General features: G+C 36.1%; 1 protein-coding gene across 1 annotated transcript in view; it reads right to left on the reverse strand.

Annotated features, from left to right (window-relative positions):
* Positions 1-933: 933 nt before the first annotated feature.
* LOC107690065 (sorting nexin-29-like) overlaps positions 934-17,109 on the reverse strand; it is a 111,541-nt gene continuing 95,365 nt past the window's right edge. The window contains exons 16-19 of the mRNA XM_016488307.1: positions 7,408-7,524; positions 1,650-1,705; positions 1,054-1,135; positions 934-981 (exon numbers count right to left, since the gene is read on the reverse strand). Of these exons, the coding sequence (XP_016343793.1) occupies positions 934-981; positions 1,054-1,135; positions 1,650-1,705; positions 7,408-7,524 (303 nt within the window). The remainder of the gene's footprint in view (positions 982-1,053; positions 1,136-1,649; positions 1,706-7,407; positions 7,525-17,109) is intronic.

Raw genomic sequence — 17,109 nt, forward strand, 5'->3', positions numbered from 1 at the left:
GGCCAGAACTGCTAAAGTAAAGTAGTTTTTACTTTTCTGTTTTTCAGTGGCTCTCAGTCATACCATTGACATTAGCTGAGCAGCTGAAGGCTGCGCATTTGTACAGAGCAAAAACAATGTAAGTGTCTAAAAGCACATGTATTTTCACTGAATGATAAATGACTTTTAACTTAATGTTGTTAAACCGAATGTACAAATGAAAACTTAAAATAACCACAGCATTAACAACAACCTTGAAATAAGAGAGCAAGGTTTATCTGTCAATCACACGCATGAAAATTGCGTTCGTGATTATAGCAAACAGACATTGGGTGCAACCTCATTCGCCGATAAAAAAAAAAAAGTTAAATGCTGTAGCATTTTATTTTATGAAAATAAGATAAGGAAGCTCACATCATGCAAAGGTGTGACATAACATGTTACCCTATACATTCACACTATGCTACACAATAGTTAACATGAACTTTACATACCCTAGTGAAAAATAAATATACTAAAATGTATTTAAAATAAATTTATTTCATGCTAAGTGTACTACAAATAAAATTACATATTTATGTACTTAATAAAAACACCCTGCAATTGTACTTTTAGGCCCGGTTTCACAGATGGGGCTTAAGCCTTAGTTAAATTAAGATATTTAAGCAGCTTTTATAAAAATGCCTTACAAAAAAAAAAACGTTTCAGGTGTGCATCTTGAGACAGAACAATGGAACTGACATAACCCTATGAATCGTGAATCGAATCGAGTCGCAGTTTACTCAAAGATTCACAGACCTAGTGTGCACCAATACCACTTTGCATATCCACGTTCTAGTTTTGGTGTTGTACTATATTATTATCTAATCATTTAAATACTTTTAAGTCACCCTGCAGCACTAGAAGTTTGCTGAGGCCCTCTGGTTGAGAAACACCGTACTTGGCTTAAGTCAGCTAACTTTCTGTACAGTCCAGCTGACAGAGCAACACATACTGTGAGGACTAGGGTGGTTAAAAGAAGATTAAAAAATTTTCAGAGTACATGGTAGATTAAACTTTGATTAAAAGAACTACCTGATATACATGATAGGCGTTGGCAGCCCGACCTTGAAGGAACACAGAGGGGATCCACACGTTGATAAGGGCACGTTGTGTTCTTAGAGAGACAAGGAAGGAAAAAACAAATTGGGAAAGTCTAATTAGAGAACCTCAACAGAAGAGTCATTTAGCAATAGATTAGTATAGCTACGATCACTTTATCGGCCCAGGGGTATGAAAAATCACTCCTTTGACAAACTGAGAGGGAAAAAATGACAAATATTGACACCTTGAGCCATTACTGGGAAAAAATAGTATTTTACTTAACACACAAGTTTAACACTGTATGCCTTTCCATCAGCCATTTTTAATGACTGAAATCTTCTCAGCTACAAAGGTTATAGCTATGTGGAAGAAGTGCGTGAAGGCTCTGTAAAAACAGAAAGAAAATATAAAAACAGAAGCAGCATTCAGCTTCCCTATTTTTAGCACAGTCTTCTAAGTCAGATCGAAGGCATCGCTTTATGGAATTCCATACCATCGATTTGATTCTCAAAAGAGGCTTGCTGTACACCACCTCCAACATAAATACATACAAATATAAAAAGAACAGCGAGTAGGAGGCTACTTACGTCTCGAAGTCAGAAAGGCTGGGATCGTCAGAGGTCTGGCTCAGGTCCCCTGGCACCTGTCCAAAGGCAGAGCGCATGAGGCCATAGTGAGCTTTTCCTTTTGCATCCAGCTGAGTTTGCTGATTAACACTGTACTGTTGCATAAACTTCCAAACCAGCTACTGTATATTCTGTAGCTTACTTTCCAGGCATGACAGTCCAATGATATTTACTGGGAAAAAAATGAATTTGGACCCAAATAAAACTTGGGAATTGTCATTTGCTTTCATAATATAACATGTTTCTGAATCAAACAAGATATATAGCTATTTAAAAAGTAGGAGAGTACTTGATTTTATGCATCAGGAAATAACTGAATTGTTTGTAACTGAATGGAATTGTGTTTTTTTTTTCACGATCAATCGTCGCCGTCACAGCGGAGTACTCGATCGCTGTTGCACATCCCTAATATGAAAATATAGCACAAATCTGCCATAAACATAGCAATGAGAACTTTATAGAATTCTAGCCTATAGTAAATTCTGTCCTTGTCCTTGTTTCAGCACGCTGTTATGTAAGCGCATCACGGCAGGAGCTCTCTCTCGCGCTATAGCACGTAACTTAAAGGGGTCATCAGATGCAAAATTCACTTTTACATGTTGTTTGAACATAAATGTGTTGGCAGTGTGTGTACACAACCACCCTATATTGATAAAAACCCACCCAGTGTTTTTTTTCTTTTTAAATCCCGATAAATCCAAACCCCTTTCTCGTATCAAGCCGTTCACAGATTCTTGGCAGAATGACGTAGTTCTGCACAGGCCCCTCCCACGATTGTTGATTGACAGTGGCGTCAGTCTTTGGTTTTAGCACAGATCCGCCCTGAGTGAGCTGTAGACAGTCCGCCATTGTTTCGACGCCAGAGCGGGTATAGACAAGAATGTCTCCTAAGCGATTGAAGTGTTCTTTTGTTGGATGTAATAATGAACATGGCAGTCGTCATTTACTCCCGACATCTGAGCCGCTGAAGACGCAGTGGATTACGTTTGTTTTTTAAGGGAATGCACCCCGATCTACCTAAATGCATTTATGTTCGCGCAAATCATTCGTGATCCAGCTTCACCTACAGAAGAAGGGAGTATAAGGTTTTTTTATGAATCTTTGCAAATCGCCTTTCCTAATAATGTGCTAGTTAGCAAGTTTCACGATGAATGCGGTTGAAGTTAAGAGTCTCTCAGAGAGGGCTCGGAAGAGAGGGGCGGGGTGAGCAGAGCTCATTAGCATTTAAAGGAACATGCAGCAAAACGGCTTGCTGTAAAAAGAGCTGTTTTTGACAAGGTAAAAAGGATGTTGCTTTACACTACCACTGAGAAATTTTAACCAAAGTATATTATAGACTTTTCATTAAGACCCTAAAGAATCATATCAACTTGTGGAAAATGGGCATCCGATGACCCCTTTAAAGTTCACTGAAATTTCATAAACATAGCATTGTAATTAGAACTTTATAGAATGTGAAATCTATAGTAAATTCTGTCTGTTTTCCTTCTCAGTGTTTCAGCGCGCTGTTATGAAAGCACATCACGGTGGGAGCTCTCTCTCACTCTCGCGCTATAGCACATAACTTAAAGTTCACTGGCATTTGCATCCTTTTGTGCAGATACCAGTTGTAATGTTACGCCTATGTTATGTATCTAAGATATCTGATTAATATCATAGGATGTGTCATAGAACGGGCTTCAGTTTATTGGCATAAAGTCACTCTTCAGCTTCACCCCAGGCAGCTATTCCTTTTTAGATGCTTCTTTTTTAATAACATTGCTGCATCATAATCATAATCTAAGTGTTCTAATCATGTTCATGTTTTCATAGACAGGTTTTCATGTCATATTTTTATTTTTAACATTCATTTTTATAACAGTCTTCAGATATTTTCTTTATCTCCATTACGGCAAGGCCTATTTGCATGTGTCATAATATATTGATTTAACTGATGCATCTCAACAAAACTAATACAATCTATTTTTCCTGCATTATAAGCAATGAATACAGTCTTAGGCAAGCAGTAAAAAAAATCCTGTTCAGACATTTGGAATCAGCCAGATTAAATAAATAAATAAATACATATTTTTATTCAGCAAAGATACATTAAAATGATCAAAAGTGACAGTAAAAATGTGTGAAATATTTCTATTTCAAATAAATGCTGTTTTAAACTTCCTATTCATCAAAGAATGTTTTCAGCATTGATAATAATAAGAAATGTTAATTGAGCATAAATTCAGCACAGTAGAGTGATTTCTGAAGGATCATGTGACACTGATGACTGCAGTATTGACTGCTAAAAATTCACAGGAATAAATTATATTTTAAAATATAATTAGAAAATGTATTTCAAATTGTAATAATATTTCACAATATAAAACTATCTATTGTATTTTTGATCAAATAAATGCAGCCTTGATGAACATAAAAGAACATTAAACGTTTTTACTTATCAACATAAAATTTTATATAACTTGTATGTACAGTATATACAACTTTAATAAAACCACTTGCCCTAAGCAAATTTTGTAAAATATAAAATCACAAATTTTAAAATATAATTAGAAAATTTATTTCAAATTGTAATAATATTTCACAATATAAAACTATCTATTGTATTTATATTTTGTAAATAAATGCAGCCTTGATGAACATAAAAGAACATTAAACGTTTTTACTTATCAACATAAAATTTTATATAACTTGTATGTACAGTATATACAACTTTAATAAAACCACTTGCCCTAAGCAAATTTTGTAAAATATAAAATCACAAAGGCATTTCAGTGTACTGTAATGCTGATGGGAAATTACTTCACTACTTAGATAATCTATATAAAGCTCTGCACATTTACCCCTCATTCCTGAAAACACCGGAGCCCAACCCGGAACAATGCTCTAATCCTATTTGAGTGTGCATCTTATCTCGTGGTGAAAGTGTGGTAATGTCAGCATTTACAGGGGTCACAGGCTACTGCATCTTGGCAGGCAGTGGCACCAGAGAGGAATGGACACATGAGCCATGGAGGCTAGATAAACCATTCACCGTATACAGTTCAGCACAGTTACAGAAGGCCATGGTTCAAAGCCACTGCTGTCAGATGTATCAAAAAGTAATCAGTGGCCAACAGATAAGCAGTGAACAGGAAAGAGCACACAGTGACCGAGTGTGCCACTAGAGACAGACTGGTCAAATTAAATGGACACTTCATCCAAAAAACAAAAATAGCTTTGTGGAAGGGGAAAAAAACTAATTTGAATTGTTGAAAAAAAAATTATTATTGTCTTTTCTTCAAACAAAGCTATCACATGGCTTCAGAAGACTTGGAAATGCATACTGCAATTCATATAATGTTTTGGATTATTGATATTGATATTTACCTGTTTCAATGTTATGTTATTTGCTTGCTTTTAGGTTAATGCCATATATGTTTGAGTATAAAAATGCTTGAATGCTATGGAAAGTACTTGCAATAACACAGTCACAGACATTGATATGGAACTGGAAAAGAAGTATAATAAGTATAAAAAGAATGAGGAGTAAATCTCTCTTTAGATGCGGCCTGCATTAAGCATGAAGGACACCTGATACCCTATCTCCACTATTGCTGATTAAAGTTTGATAATAGAGTTTTTAGCTTAGCTGATTTTAAGTTTTATTTTTGCATTAACTGATTTGTATTGTAACCAATAAAATGAGTGTTTTATTGTTATAATTGCCTCCCATAAGACTTTACTTAAAACTACAAACTGACATTGTTTTAGACACATGAACCATATGTTAAATATAATATAAAGTAATATAACATAAAACAGTGAAGCGATTCTTCAGCAATTTTTTGTCCTACGAAAATAATAACAGCATATAGATTTGGAATGACCTGAGTGTGAGGGCTGGGTTGACAATATTGAATAACAGATTTAAATCAATCTTTAATTTAAAGAACCAATATTGACTCTTAAATCTTAATCTAAAATGTAATCTATGCTGTTTCCTGTTGATGCTGGAACAAAACTTCACTAAACATTCGTAGCTTGCCTGCCATCCAGTAATCACAATAAGCTTTTGATATAAAACATGGTCTGAGCTCTCAAATTCTGTTAGTTTCATCACACAATTTAAACAATAAATGTAGTTTTGATGCTCTTTAACGTGGCGTGACTGATTGATGTAGCTGTCTCAGTTTAAGTGGCACATCCTCTTCACTATTAGTTATAGCAAGAAACAGAAATTAATGAACATCAGAAGGTATGTTGAAACAACTGTTTGTTGTACTGTTGTATATGAAATTTTTCATATTTCAACCACAGAAAGACATCAATAAAACAGCTTGTAAACAATATGTCACATCACATTTAACTAAGGAAAGCTATTCAATGGCCACAACTCATTAGTTAGCTAGAAAATGAATCTTTGATAAATATATTCACTACATTAAATGTTCTTTATATATTTAATCAACCAGTTAGCGATGTCTTCATTAATGTATGTTTGAAAAAAACAATTCTGCAAAAGTTTTTATGATGACCATTATTAAATGTTTTATATTTCGATAAGAAATTGTAGAAACATAATTATATCATTAAAAAAGAAAAACTTTGAATTAAAAATTTGAATTAAACATTTTGATTGTTGATATAAAAAATAAACAGCAGAATTGCATAGTTTGAAGCCTGTTGTTAATATGAATATTTAATATTAATGTACCAACTGACAGGGTTCCCTGTATAGTTTACAGTCTTAAGCCCTATTCGCACAGGATTAGTATTATCTGGGGACCTTGTGTGATTTTGAAATTACCCCCCCACATCTGAATTTCGTGTGGTGCATTCGCACGGGATAAGCGAAGCCTGTGATTTTACTCGAATTTACTGACTTGTCTCCCGGATACCCGGATGTCAAGGCTTTGAGAGTCCCGTTCTATGGTCCAGATGGATTTAAAAAAAATAAACTAATATAGTTTCGTGCGCTGTCATTTACATTTCACCAGGTTAAAATAATATCTCAAGATTTATGCTTGATTTATTTGTAACACATTAACCTCAAAACCTTTTCAGCTTTCTCTTTCTGCAAATTGTATGGTGTAGCGATATGATGACAGCACCCAAAATACTATCAAACACTCCAACGCAGCTCCATTCTTCGCGGAAGATGGATAAAAAGGCGCACAGCAAACAAAAACCTCGAAAAATGGTATGTGACCCGCCAAATGCTGTCCGAATCACAGAGATGCCGATTCGCACAGGACTAATATTATCACAGGACCTCGGTGTTCGGCGAAATATGGTAGGTCATTTGCGGGGGAATTTTTACTTTACAAATTACAGACATGGCCGATTTGCACGGGATTAAGATCACAGACAACCTCCACAATTATTACAAATGACTGGAGGTCACCAGGTAATACTAATCCCGTGCGAATAGGGATTTAGTTTGTCAACTTGATGTCATTCCAAAACCACAAAAAAAAATTTATTTTATTCCAAAACAATCTATAGTATGCCATTGTTTATCTAGCTAGGTAAATGCTTGCGTTTGAGACACGGGAAAGTAACGTGGCACAGACAGACAGTTGATGATGGACGAGGGGGCAGACCTATGGAAGCAGACAGCGATCTGCCCAGAGTGCCTGGACTGCAGAGATAGAGAAGAAAGAACAACCACTCAATGAGGGTACGGTTTCACACACCCACAGAGAGGAGTGTGTGTGTGTGTGTGCTTGCATCTGCTTACCGGCCCGCGCAGGTCGATGAGTTCCTGTCTCATCTGTCCAATCAGGTTGTCTTTGGCCATGAGGGAGCGGTACAGCCTGTCGTTAAACTCTATCAGCTCTCCGTGCATCTCAGCCACCTAAAAACACACACATTGACAAACTCGCATCAAACTACCAGTGAAAAAAGCACTAGTGCTCGGCAGCTGTCGCGAAGCAGGTTGTAGTATGTGACATTTCTTAAAGGCATGTGAATATGAGTTAGCTTGGTTTTGACTCTCAGGTGTGGAAGTGTTCAGCCGGTGAGCATTAACTGCTCGTTACAGCGAGTCCCACACCTGCCCGGCGACTCGTCAGCTGTCACTTAGAGTAAGTGACACAGACATGGAGGCAGGCTCCAGTCTGCTATTCAGAACTTGCATTCATTTGTTTATGGAAATCATATGTCAGGGTATATTTGGGTTAGCGGCGTTATGCCTGACAGACGCATCATGTCACTTTTTGACATGTTTGTCCTGGTTGCAAGGCCACACCTGGCCAGAAAAACAGGCATGAATGAGTCAAAAAAATGAGTAATGCAAAATCCTGACCTTGAAAGAGAATGCAAAGGCCATAAGAGTGCAAATTCAAATGCATTTTTTGAAAAGGATGGACACAAAAGAGAACATGAAAAATTGCCTTTTGGGTTTTAGGATATTCTATTTACATATGCTAATACAACCAAAATTAAATTAACCTAAATTAACAAAGTCTTGATCGCTTGAACTAAACTTGTACGGTGCATCCTAACCAGATGCAACATAGTAAGTCTCATGTATGTAAATGTTTTTTTTTTTTTTTGTCCTGACATCTCGTCAGTTGCTTGGTTTCTATTCTGAATCTCACTGGTCCAAAATCCTGCTCCATATAACATTTTTGGTTTTTTTTTGTTAGAGTGAAAAGACAAATTATGTTGCATTAATGCTGCCTTAAAGTGCACCAAGAAATGTATTTCAGAGTTAGACATTTAAGCTATTATTACGACATATATTGCATTCAAGTCAACAAAAAAAAATGAGTGCAGATGTTTTTACATTTACTTTTTATAACATTTTTATTGCTATATCGTTTTTAGGTTTTCATGTCAAATATCAAACTACATAAAAATTAATTGAAAAAAAAAACAGAATTTTTATATTTTACACATTTTATATCATTTATATTTCTGTCTTATTTATGCACGCATCTTATGCAAAAATGTATTTTAGATAATTGTTTCTGATTTATATCTATATTTACTTATATGCATATTATCAAACAAAAACATTAACTTTGCATGTTTTATATTTTAAATTTATTTTAATTTCTCTCTAATTTATGCATAGTACCAAAGAAAAACATTTTGCATGTATTTTTACATTTATTTTTATAGCATTTTAATTTATAATTTTTCCTCTATGCAAGGTATCTTACAAAATACTTATTTTGCGTATTTCACACTTTCATATTTTACATGTATTTAATGTCATTTTCATCTAACAATAACATTTACTCTGCATGAAGCAAACCATAAAAGTGAGTGATTAACTTTACATTTGCTGTCTTTTGTCTAAGTTCTGAGCAAATCACTTCCCACTAAAAATACATCACATTGCACCTGAAGTAGACAAAAAATATATGACGTACACAAAAAAAAAGACAAGAATTAAAACTTCCTACCAAAAATTTAATTTCAAACAGTGCTGAACGAGTGGGTAGCACTCTCAAAAAATCTCACAAAGCAGTCTGAACTACAGAAATAGCTTCAAAACTTTTGTAACTGATTGTCAGACACAGTCCTCTATCTGGCTACTTCACTGCCTAATGTAGTGCTTTATATAGCACCTAGCTGTTTCACAGCATAAAATCCATTTCTCCAAGTCTTTTTTTAGTAGCTTGTGTGACAACTTCAAAAATAGTGACCCTTTCAACGTGTTAAAAGAACGTCAAGCTTCAAAACATATATTTTACAAGAGAACTATACACATCTCTTGTCAAGAAGGTGATTGCAGGTACTGGAACACAAGCACGTACAACAATCAAGCAAGCACAAACATTCACAACACCATGACAAAAGAGTGATTATCCATCAGCTGGATACAAACAGAGGAAATTACGCCAGTTCTGCCATATTTACACACCCAGATCGATACACACCCATTGACTACATCCACGGTTTCAGGTCTCATTCATCTCGCCATGGCTCCGCATGGCACACCGCTCGTAGTATTCTCATTCATCACATTCATTTATCTGCGGCCCAGCTTTCGCACAGGGCATTAAAAAATGAAAATTAATTTTAAGCGTCAAGGAACCCAATTAATTCTCTGCTAGGAAGCGAGCTAATCAGTTTGTTGTTCAGTAAGCAATAAGCTGGCTGCGTCCTTCCAGGTCGCTGGGTGAATTTTCCGACCTGCGCTGCCGGGTGTTAGCGCTTTGGATTTATCTAAACAGGTGACAGGTTCATGCACTTCAGACAACGCATCAAACCTCATTACTAGGCCTTAGCAGGAATTCAAGTGTGTGACTGTATCTGTATTCACTCATTGTAATTACGGGCCGCCCTAGTGCTCCAGCACAGATATCAAGAACACTGTATTCCACAATTATCCCCTAGTCATTATTTCCAAGAGGGAAAGAAAAACAATTGTGCAGAACAGAAACACCACACAAGCACAGCATCGCTGAAATAAGTCAAAGCCAAGGTGAAACCGAATAAATGTCAAGAAGGATGAAAAGCATGTGCTCGTTTTCATAACACGCTCATAAGCAATAAGCTGAAGTAGATGGGAGCATATTAATGAGAGGAGATTTAGAGGAGTTGATTTTTCATTTTTAAGATGCACAAAGAGAGAGAAGGATATTTTGAGACCGATGTGTTTGCCAGATGCTTTCGCCTTTGAATAAAATAAACTTCAACTGATTAAAACTGCCTCCAAATGGATTTAAACCACCAACAAAACAAAATGAAAAGGAAAGTTTCTGATTCCTTTTAACATAGTTGCTTAATGGTTCCATAAATGCAATATAGGATCGCATTTAAGGCCTGTTAAAAATGCATAGAATATATTAAAAATATATAAATAAAATAATAAATAATACAGATAATTTATTAGACATTTTTAATAATAAATAGTTATTCATTTAATAAAGTACTTAAACCAATAAAAATGTTGCAACTGGGTTCGGTTCATAAAACTGAAAAGAATAAGAATGTCATTCGTTTGGTCATTCACTTAAAGGGATAGTTCACCAAAAAATGAAAATTAACACATAATTTACTCACCCTCAAGCCATCCTAGGTGTATATAAGCAAGCCTAACCAACCAGTGCTTTCACAGAACAGCTTGCAACATTAACACAAAAGAACACTTATTGACAATCCCAACTCAGGAAGGAGTTTGTCAAATTAGGGGCAAGTAACCAAGATTAATGGTCAAAGAGATGCACAGCTGACCATCACACGTAAATCTGTGATAGAAATCATGAGCTACATACTTCCTTGGACTGGTTTCCCCCACACAGGACAAAGACCAGGCTCCTTCTAGACCTTTTGGCCTTTTTGTTCCTCACAAAGCACACCCTCACGTTCACAGAACGACAGAGAGACTAGGGCTGCACGATAAATCGCATGCGATATTTAATGCGCATCTTGTCGGTAAAGCCAGTTCTGTAATCAGCGGTAAATCTCCATCACGTGCATGCTTTCACATTGAGCAGCATTTACTACACAGAGCCGTTGTTCACTGACGAGCTGCGCAAAACATGCGCAAAATATGATCGTGGTTTTGCGCAGCTTGTCTGTGAACAACGGCTCTGTGTAGCAAATGCTGCTCAATGTGAAAGCACGCACGTGATGGAGATTTACCATATTTACATATGTAGATGCATCTAAAATCATCTTAAAAGGACTTATAAATGAATATCAGTCCATTGCATAACTTCATAGCATGTATGTAACCCACACATTTGTCTATAATGTTCTAATCACTCATTGTGTATGTATTTTTAATAACTATTGAATAGCTTAAGGGTTCATATTCCTGTTTAGTATGTGTGTGTTTGAATCTTCTTGCTTGAAACGTTTCTTCCAATCAATTCTTTGTCAAATGTATCATATTCTTGTTATATAAATCATGTTCAAATTATACTCTGCAAGAGTGGGAAAATTCGGATCATGTGACTGATAAGATAACATGTTGATTTATGTATTGTGAGGAGAAACATTGCAACACCCCGAGCTAAGACAATGTCTAATTGGCCAAGACACCATTTGGGATGTGTCCAACAACCATGTTTAAATACTCAGGACACCATCAAATTATGCTTTTTCTTGCGTTTTTGCCACCGCGTTTTGACGCTGCTTTTTAGCACTCTTTGAGCATGCTCTGGCTTACACGCCAGCTGCTCCTCTAAAACCATGAGGAGAAACGCCATCTAGTCTCATCACTTTTCTTGCTGGCTACTACTTTAATTTCTTGTCTTTTCCGTTGAGAGTTTTGTGTTCTGAGTTAAGTTTTGCCGCAATGCTGTGTCTCCGAGTCTGACCTCGTGTGCCCATCTAAAACTTCAACCAGCCCACAACTCCGCAACTTCAGCCAACGCCCAAGACTTCACTACAAACCACCACTGAACTTCCAGCCAATCAGCAACCTTGGGAAACCCCTTTCTGCAATGATGACAACAAAAGGGAATCCCTTAACACAAAGGCAAAGCAAGTACAACCTCAAGATTCTAGCTGAACTGGTGCATTTAATATAAAGTTTATAGCCTCATTGAGAGACTCAATGAGAGGGTTAATTAGATGATTTATTGTTGTTCAGGTCTATGCAATTGCATATATTGCTATAAACTTGAGATTTCATATTTTCACTCTTCTAAACTCATTCTTTCCTCACTTTCTCAACTTTCTGCAACTTGTGTGAATGTATGCATGCGTATGTTTATGTGTTAGATCAGTTTATATGTCTAAGATTTATCCAATAAAGCCTTATTTATATTGAAAAGAGAAGTATCTTGTGTTTTGTGCTTACAAGTTAATGTCTTAAACTGCCGATCTTGTTACTGTGCTAATAAAGTGTTTTCACTATATTTTGGATATTAATATCCATGCAGAGTTGATGTTGTACATCAATTGCGCTAACTATCATATGTGCGTTCACAATATAACGTTGTTCCGGTCGATGATGTAGGACGTCAGCGTAGCGTTAGCTCCAGTGAGAATATGCTAGTCTCACTAGAACCAATGTTTGTTTACTTCTAATTCGTGACCAGTGTTTTGTTTTGCTTCTCACCGGAGTTTACGCTATGACAACGTCCTACGTCATCGGCCGGAACGGCGTTCTATTATGAACGTGCGTATGACAGTTAGCGAAAGTTAGAGATTAGTGTTTATAAAGTTTTAAATATGGATATTTTTCTTACAAAAACGCATCGATTCGCTACAGGAGGCCTTTATTCACCCCCCCGGAGCTGTGTGAGGGATGTGCTTTATTGGACTTCTTTTGGACTATTGAAAAACAACACCCATTCACTGCCATTATAAAGCTTGGAAGAGCAAGAATGTTTTTAAATATAACTCTGATTGGATTCGTCTGAAAGAAGAAAGTCATATACACCGAGGATGACTTGAGGGTGAGTAAATTATGTGGTAATTTTCATTTTTGGGTGAACTATCCCTTTAAAATGACACACTCAGAAGCTTTATATTTATATTTATGTCTGAATAAGAAGCCGGTTCTTGGTTCCTTATCCTAATTACCAAATTAAACAAGATGGCTGTGTCTGAACACTGAAAAACTGACAGGCAGTATACAATGGTACCGTAGGAAGGCAGCAAACCCAAATCCAATCTTTGCATCACATCCTGTCTATTATTAAGATGCCTGGGCAGATTTTGAAGGCAGCAAAGATGTATTTATATTCCGCTATCCTGTGCATGCGGCTGGAGGAAAGAATAAAAAAGGATGATGGATGGAATGGATGAAAGCAGCAAACTTATATATAAAGGTTCTTTTTTTTTTAATTATGACTCCATTTCTTCTGAGAAAAAAAAACATTAAATATTCACTTGGCTATCTCCAAAGCTCATACTTGAATTTGCTTTAGAACATTAGACATGAAGGTCCTCTGGAAGCCTTTTGAAACCAGAGGGCGCCTTCATACATAGTCATTGACTAACAGCAGCGAGACAGCAAGGCTTCTTTCGCTTTCAAACACAGCCAATGATTCAATGCTTTGCGTGGGGGGGGGTTCCAGTCATCCAGTGGGTCTTGAGGTTACGTGGGACCCCAAAAAAATCCAAAAATTGCAGGTTATATTACAGGTCTCTGGTCTTCTAAGGTAAAGCTGTTGCTAGCATTTTGGAGCAGTGCTACTTTCAGAAGCAAGTGCTGCTGACAGCTCGTCTGCATGGCTGTCAGCGAGCGGGAACGAGTGCTGAGCCAGGTGTCCTGAACGAAAAAGACTTGGTCAAAGCAGAAGGGGGGATGGGGGAGCGTGGCCCGCTGCAGCTCTAATACCCGTAATTGGATGTGAAACAAGTTTGAGAAGTGAGCTTAGAAGACAGGCTTAGCAAACACAAACAGACTTGAAGTGTCAGAGGAAGAGCGACGGAGGAGGGGGGATAAGTGTGACAGTGAATGTGCTGCTATCACTTTTTTCCCCAGGCAAACACTCGCTGACAGAGGGAGAGTTTGGCCTGGCAAAGAAGATCCAAACTGATGGGTAAAAATGCAGCTGGGATAAAAAAAGAACGGAAAAACCAATAGTACACCGCCAGAATGAAAGAACTAGAGATAAGAACTTGAGCTTTAAAATTAGAGAGAATGATCATTATCATCAATTGATACTGGAGTTCATTACACAAAGTACATCAAACCATGTAATGAACATCACATCCAACTCTAAATGACTATAGCTAACACATGATTAGAAACCCCACTGAACAGACAACATATTGATTTTCACTATATTAGCAGTCATACTTCATACAGATTAAATGCTCTAATTACTATATATTTTTTCAATGTCATTGTATACATACATACATACAATAAGTACACATACCATACATAAATGCATACATAGATATAAACATAATGCTGCAGAATGTGTAAATGAAAGGATCTGAATACTTTTTGAAACCACTGAATATACATACACACACACTTTAGTGAGGAAGCATTAAAATGATCAAAAGAAATGGTCACACTTTAATTTAAGGTCCAATTCTCGCTATTAACAAACCATTACGGCTGCCCCCTAATAGTCGACTAATTCTGGTCGACCAAAATTTTATTAGTCGCAGAAAAAATTAATAAATAAAAAAAATTCCACAGGTGAAGTCACGCAGTCCGTGATGGACAGATCATTAAAGGCTGGTCTATGTGGTAATACAGTACATCGGGCAGGACATCCAAACGCTCACCTATCATTCATCGACCTCAAATATGGCTTATCATCTGAAATATGTTAGTATTAGCAACTTTAGATGGCCGCTCAATCTAATGTTAACCAAGAGAGATGTGCGCTATTCAGTGTCTGTGCGGAGTGTGGAAACTGAACAGTAGCGCTCACTGCATGACAGATGGAGGCGCCGCTGCGCTCACTTGCTCTTAAAATACTGGTCATTTTTGCTCATACAGATAGGAGTAATACATCTTTCAACTCTGTAAAGACTGTACGTTTATTTGTGTGCACTCACAATAAAAACAAATCGCGCTTTTGTGAAATAATGAAAGCAAACAGGATGCGCTTTCTGCCGTCTCATTCTCTGTGAACTTGGACGCGAAACTCAGAAAACAAATATTCTCAGATTATGTAATCCGTATGAAACATGCATACAGGTGCATCACTATGTGGAGATGACGAGTCAGCATCGCCAACTTAATCTCTTAAACCGAAAACAAAAAAAGCACTAGTTTAGAAAATTATTCAAATGTTAATGCAGTCTCCTTACTGTTTTTCACTGACACATTCACAGTGTTGGGGGTAACATATTACAAGTAATGCGAGTTATGTAATCAGATTACTTTTTTCAACTAACTAGTAAAGTAACGCATTACTTTTTAATTTACAAGAAAATATCTGAGTTACTTTTTCAAATAAGTAACGCCAGTTATTGACTGACAAGTCAGCCATTTATTGTGGCGTTGAGAGAAATCGGAAGTACAGAGGCTTTGTGTGCACTGTGTAAACATGATGTTACTGTAGTTCTAGACTAAATGTGAACATGCATTAATTCACCTTACTCGCAAAAAAAAACATTCAGCATTCATCAAAATGAATTAAAACAGTGAAATGCAAACTAAGAATGAGACGCAAACCTGCAATAATTAAATATGTTAAATAACACAAATATTATTTTAATTAGAGCCCGACCGATATATCGTTTTGCCGATATTATCGGTCGATATGAGCCTGTCTTATTTATTTAATCCCATTTTATTAACCAATGTCTTTGCAGCTGACCTTTGATGATCCAGTTTAACCACACTAATAAACAAAAATGGCTTTAGATTGACTAACATTTGTGCTTCATTGTTTTTTTTTTATTGCTAAAGAGTGTTGAACCTTCTTCTCCTGTGTTCTACTGTACAGACGTGGATTTACTTTTCCTTCAGCCTGAGGGTTATTCCTTTCACTTTTTGGTGTGAAAGGGCATTTACATTAGCTAAAAATAGAACTTTTATATTAAAAACAAACAAGCAAGCCCTGCCCGGATTTAAAAAGTAACGCAAAAGTAACATAACGCATTACTTTCCATAAAAAGTAACTAAGTAACGTAATTAGTTACTTTTTTAGGGAGTAACGCAATATTGTAATGCATTACTTTTAAAAGTAACTTTCCCCAACACTGTACTTCTGCCGGTGCACTGTGGCAAGCTTTATTAGTGCACTTGAGTGCATATTAGGCTACGTAGGCAATTAAAGGCTCATAATAATGATTTAAATGGTTTATTAACAAATGTGCGATTAGTCGACTAATGCTTAAAATGAACAACTACTAGTCGACCAGAAAAATCCTTAGTCGAGGACAGCCCTACAAACCATTAACTATGACTTTTACCTCATAAAACTCCTAATTTGCTGCTTATTAATAGTTAGTAAGGTAGTTGTTAAGTTTAGGTATTGGGTAGGATTAGGGATGTAGAATATGGTCATGCAGAATATGTGCTATAAGTATTAATAAACAGCCAATATGTTAATAATCGGCATGCTAATAAGCAACTATTTAATAGTGAGAATCGGTCCCTATTCTAAAGTGTTACCAAAGTGACAGTAAAGCAATAAATGTTACAAAATATTTCTTTCAAATAATTGCTGTTGCTTTATTCATTAAACAATCATGAAAAGTGTTAAAAATTGTTAACATGTTTTCAACATTGATAATAAACTAAATGATTCTTGAGCACTAAATCAGCATATTAGAATAATTTCTAAAGGATCATGTGACAAAAGACTGAAGTTGGCTACTGAACATTCAGCTTTGCCATTACAGGAATAAAAGACATTTTAAAATATTATAATTATTACACTAAAATAGAAAAACATTATAAATTGTAAGAATATTTCAAAATATTATTATTTTACTGTATTTTTTTTTTAAATCTAATATAGCCTTGGTGATCATAACAGACTTCTTTGAAAAACATAAATCTTACCCACCCCAATCTTTTGATATATATTATGGTGTTTATGTACTA

The sequence above is a fragment of the Sinocyclocheilus anshuiensis genome, unplaced genomic scaffold, assembly GCF_001515605.1.
Source record: "Sinocyclocheilus anshuiensis isolate Anshui unplaced genomic scaffold, SAMN03320099.WGS_v1.1 scaffold1877, whole genome shotgun sequence".
Lineage (NCBI taxonomy): Eukaryota > Metazoa > Chordata > Actinopteri > Cypriniformes > Cyprinidae > Sinocyclocheilus > Sinocyclocheilus anshuiensis.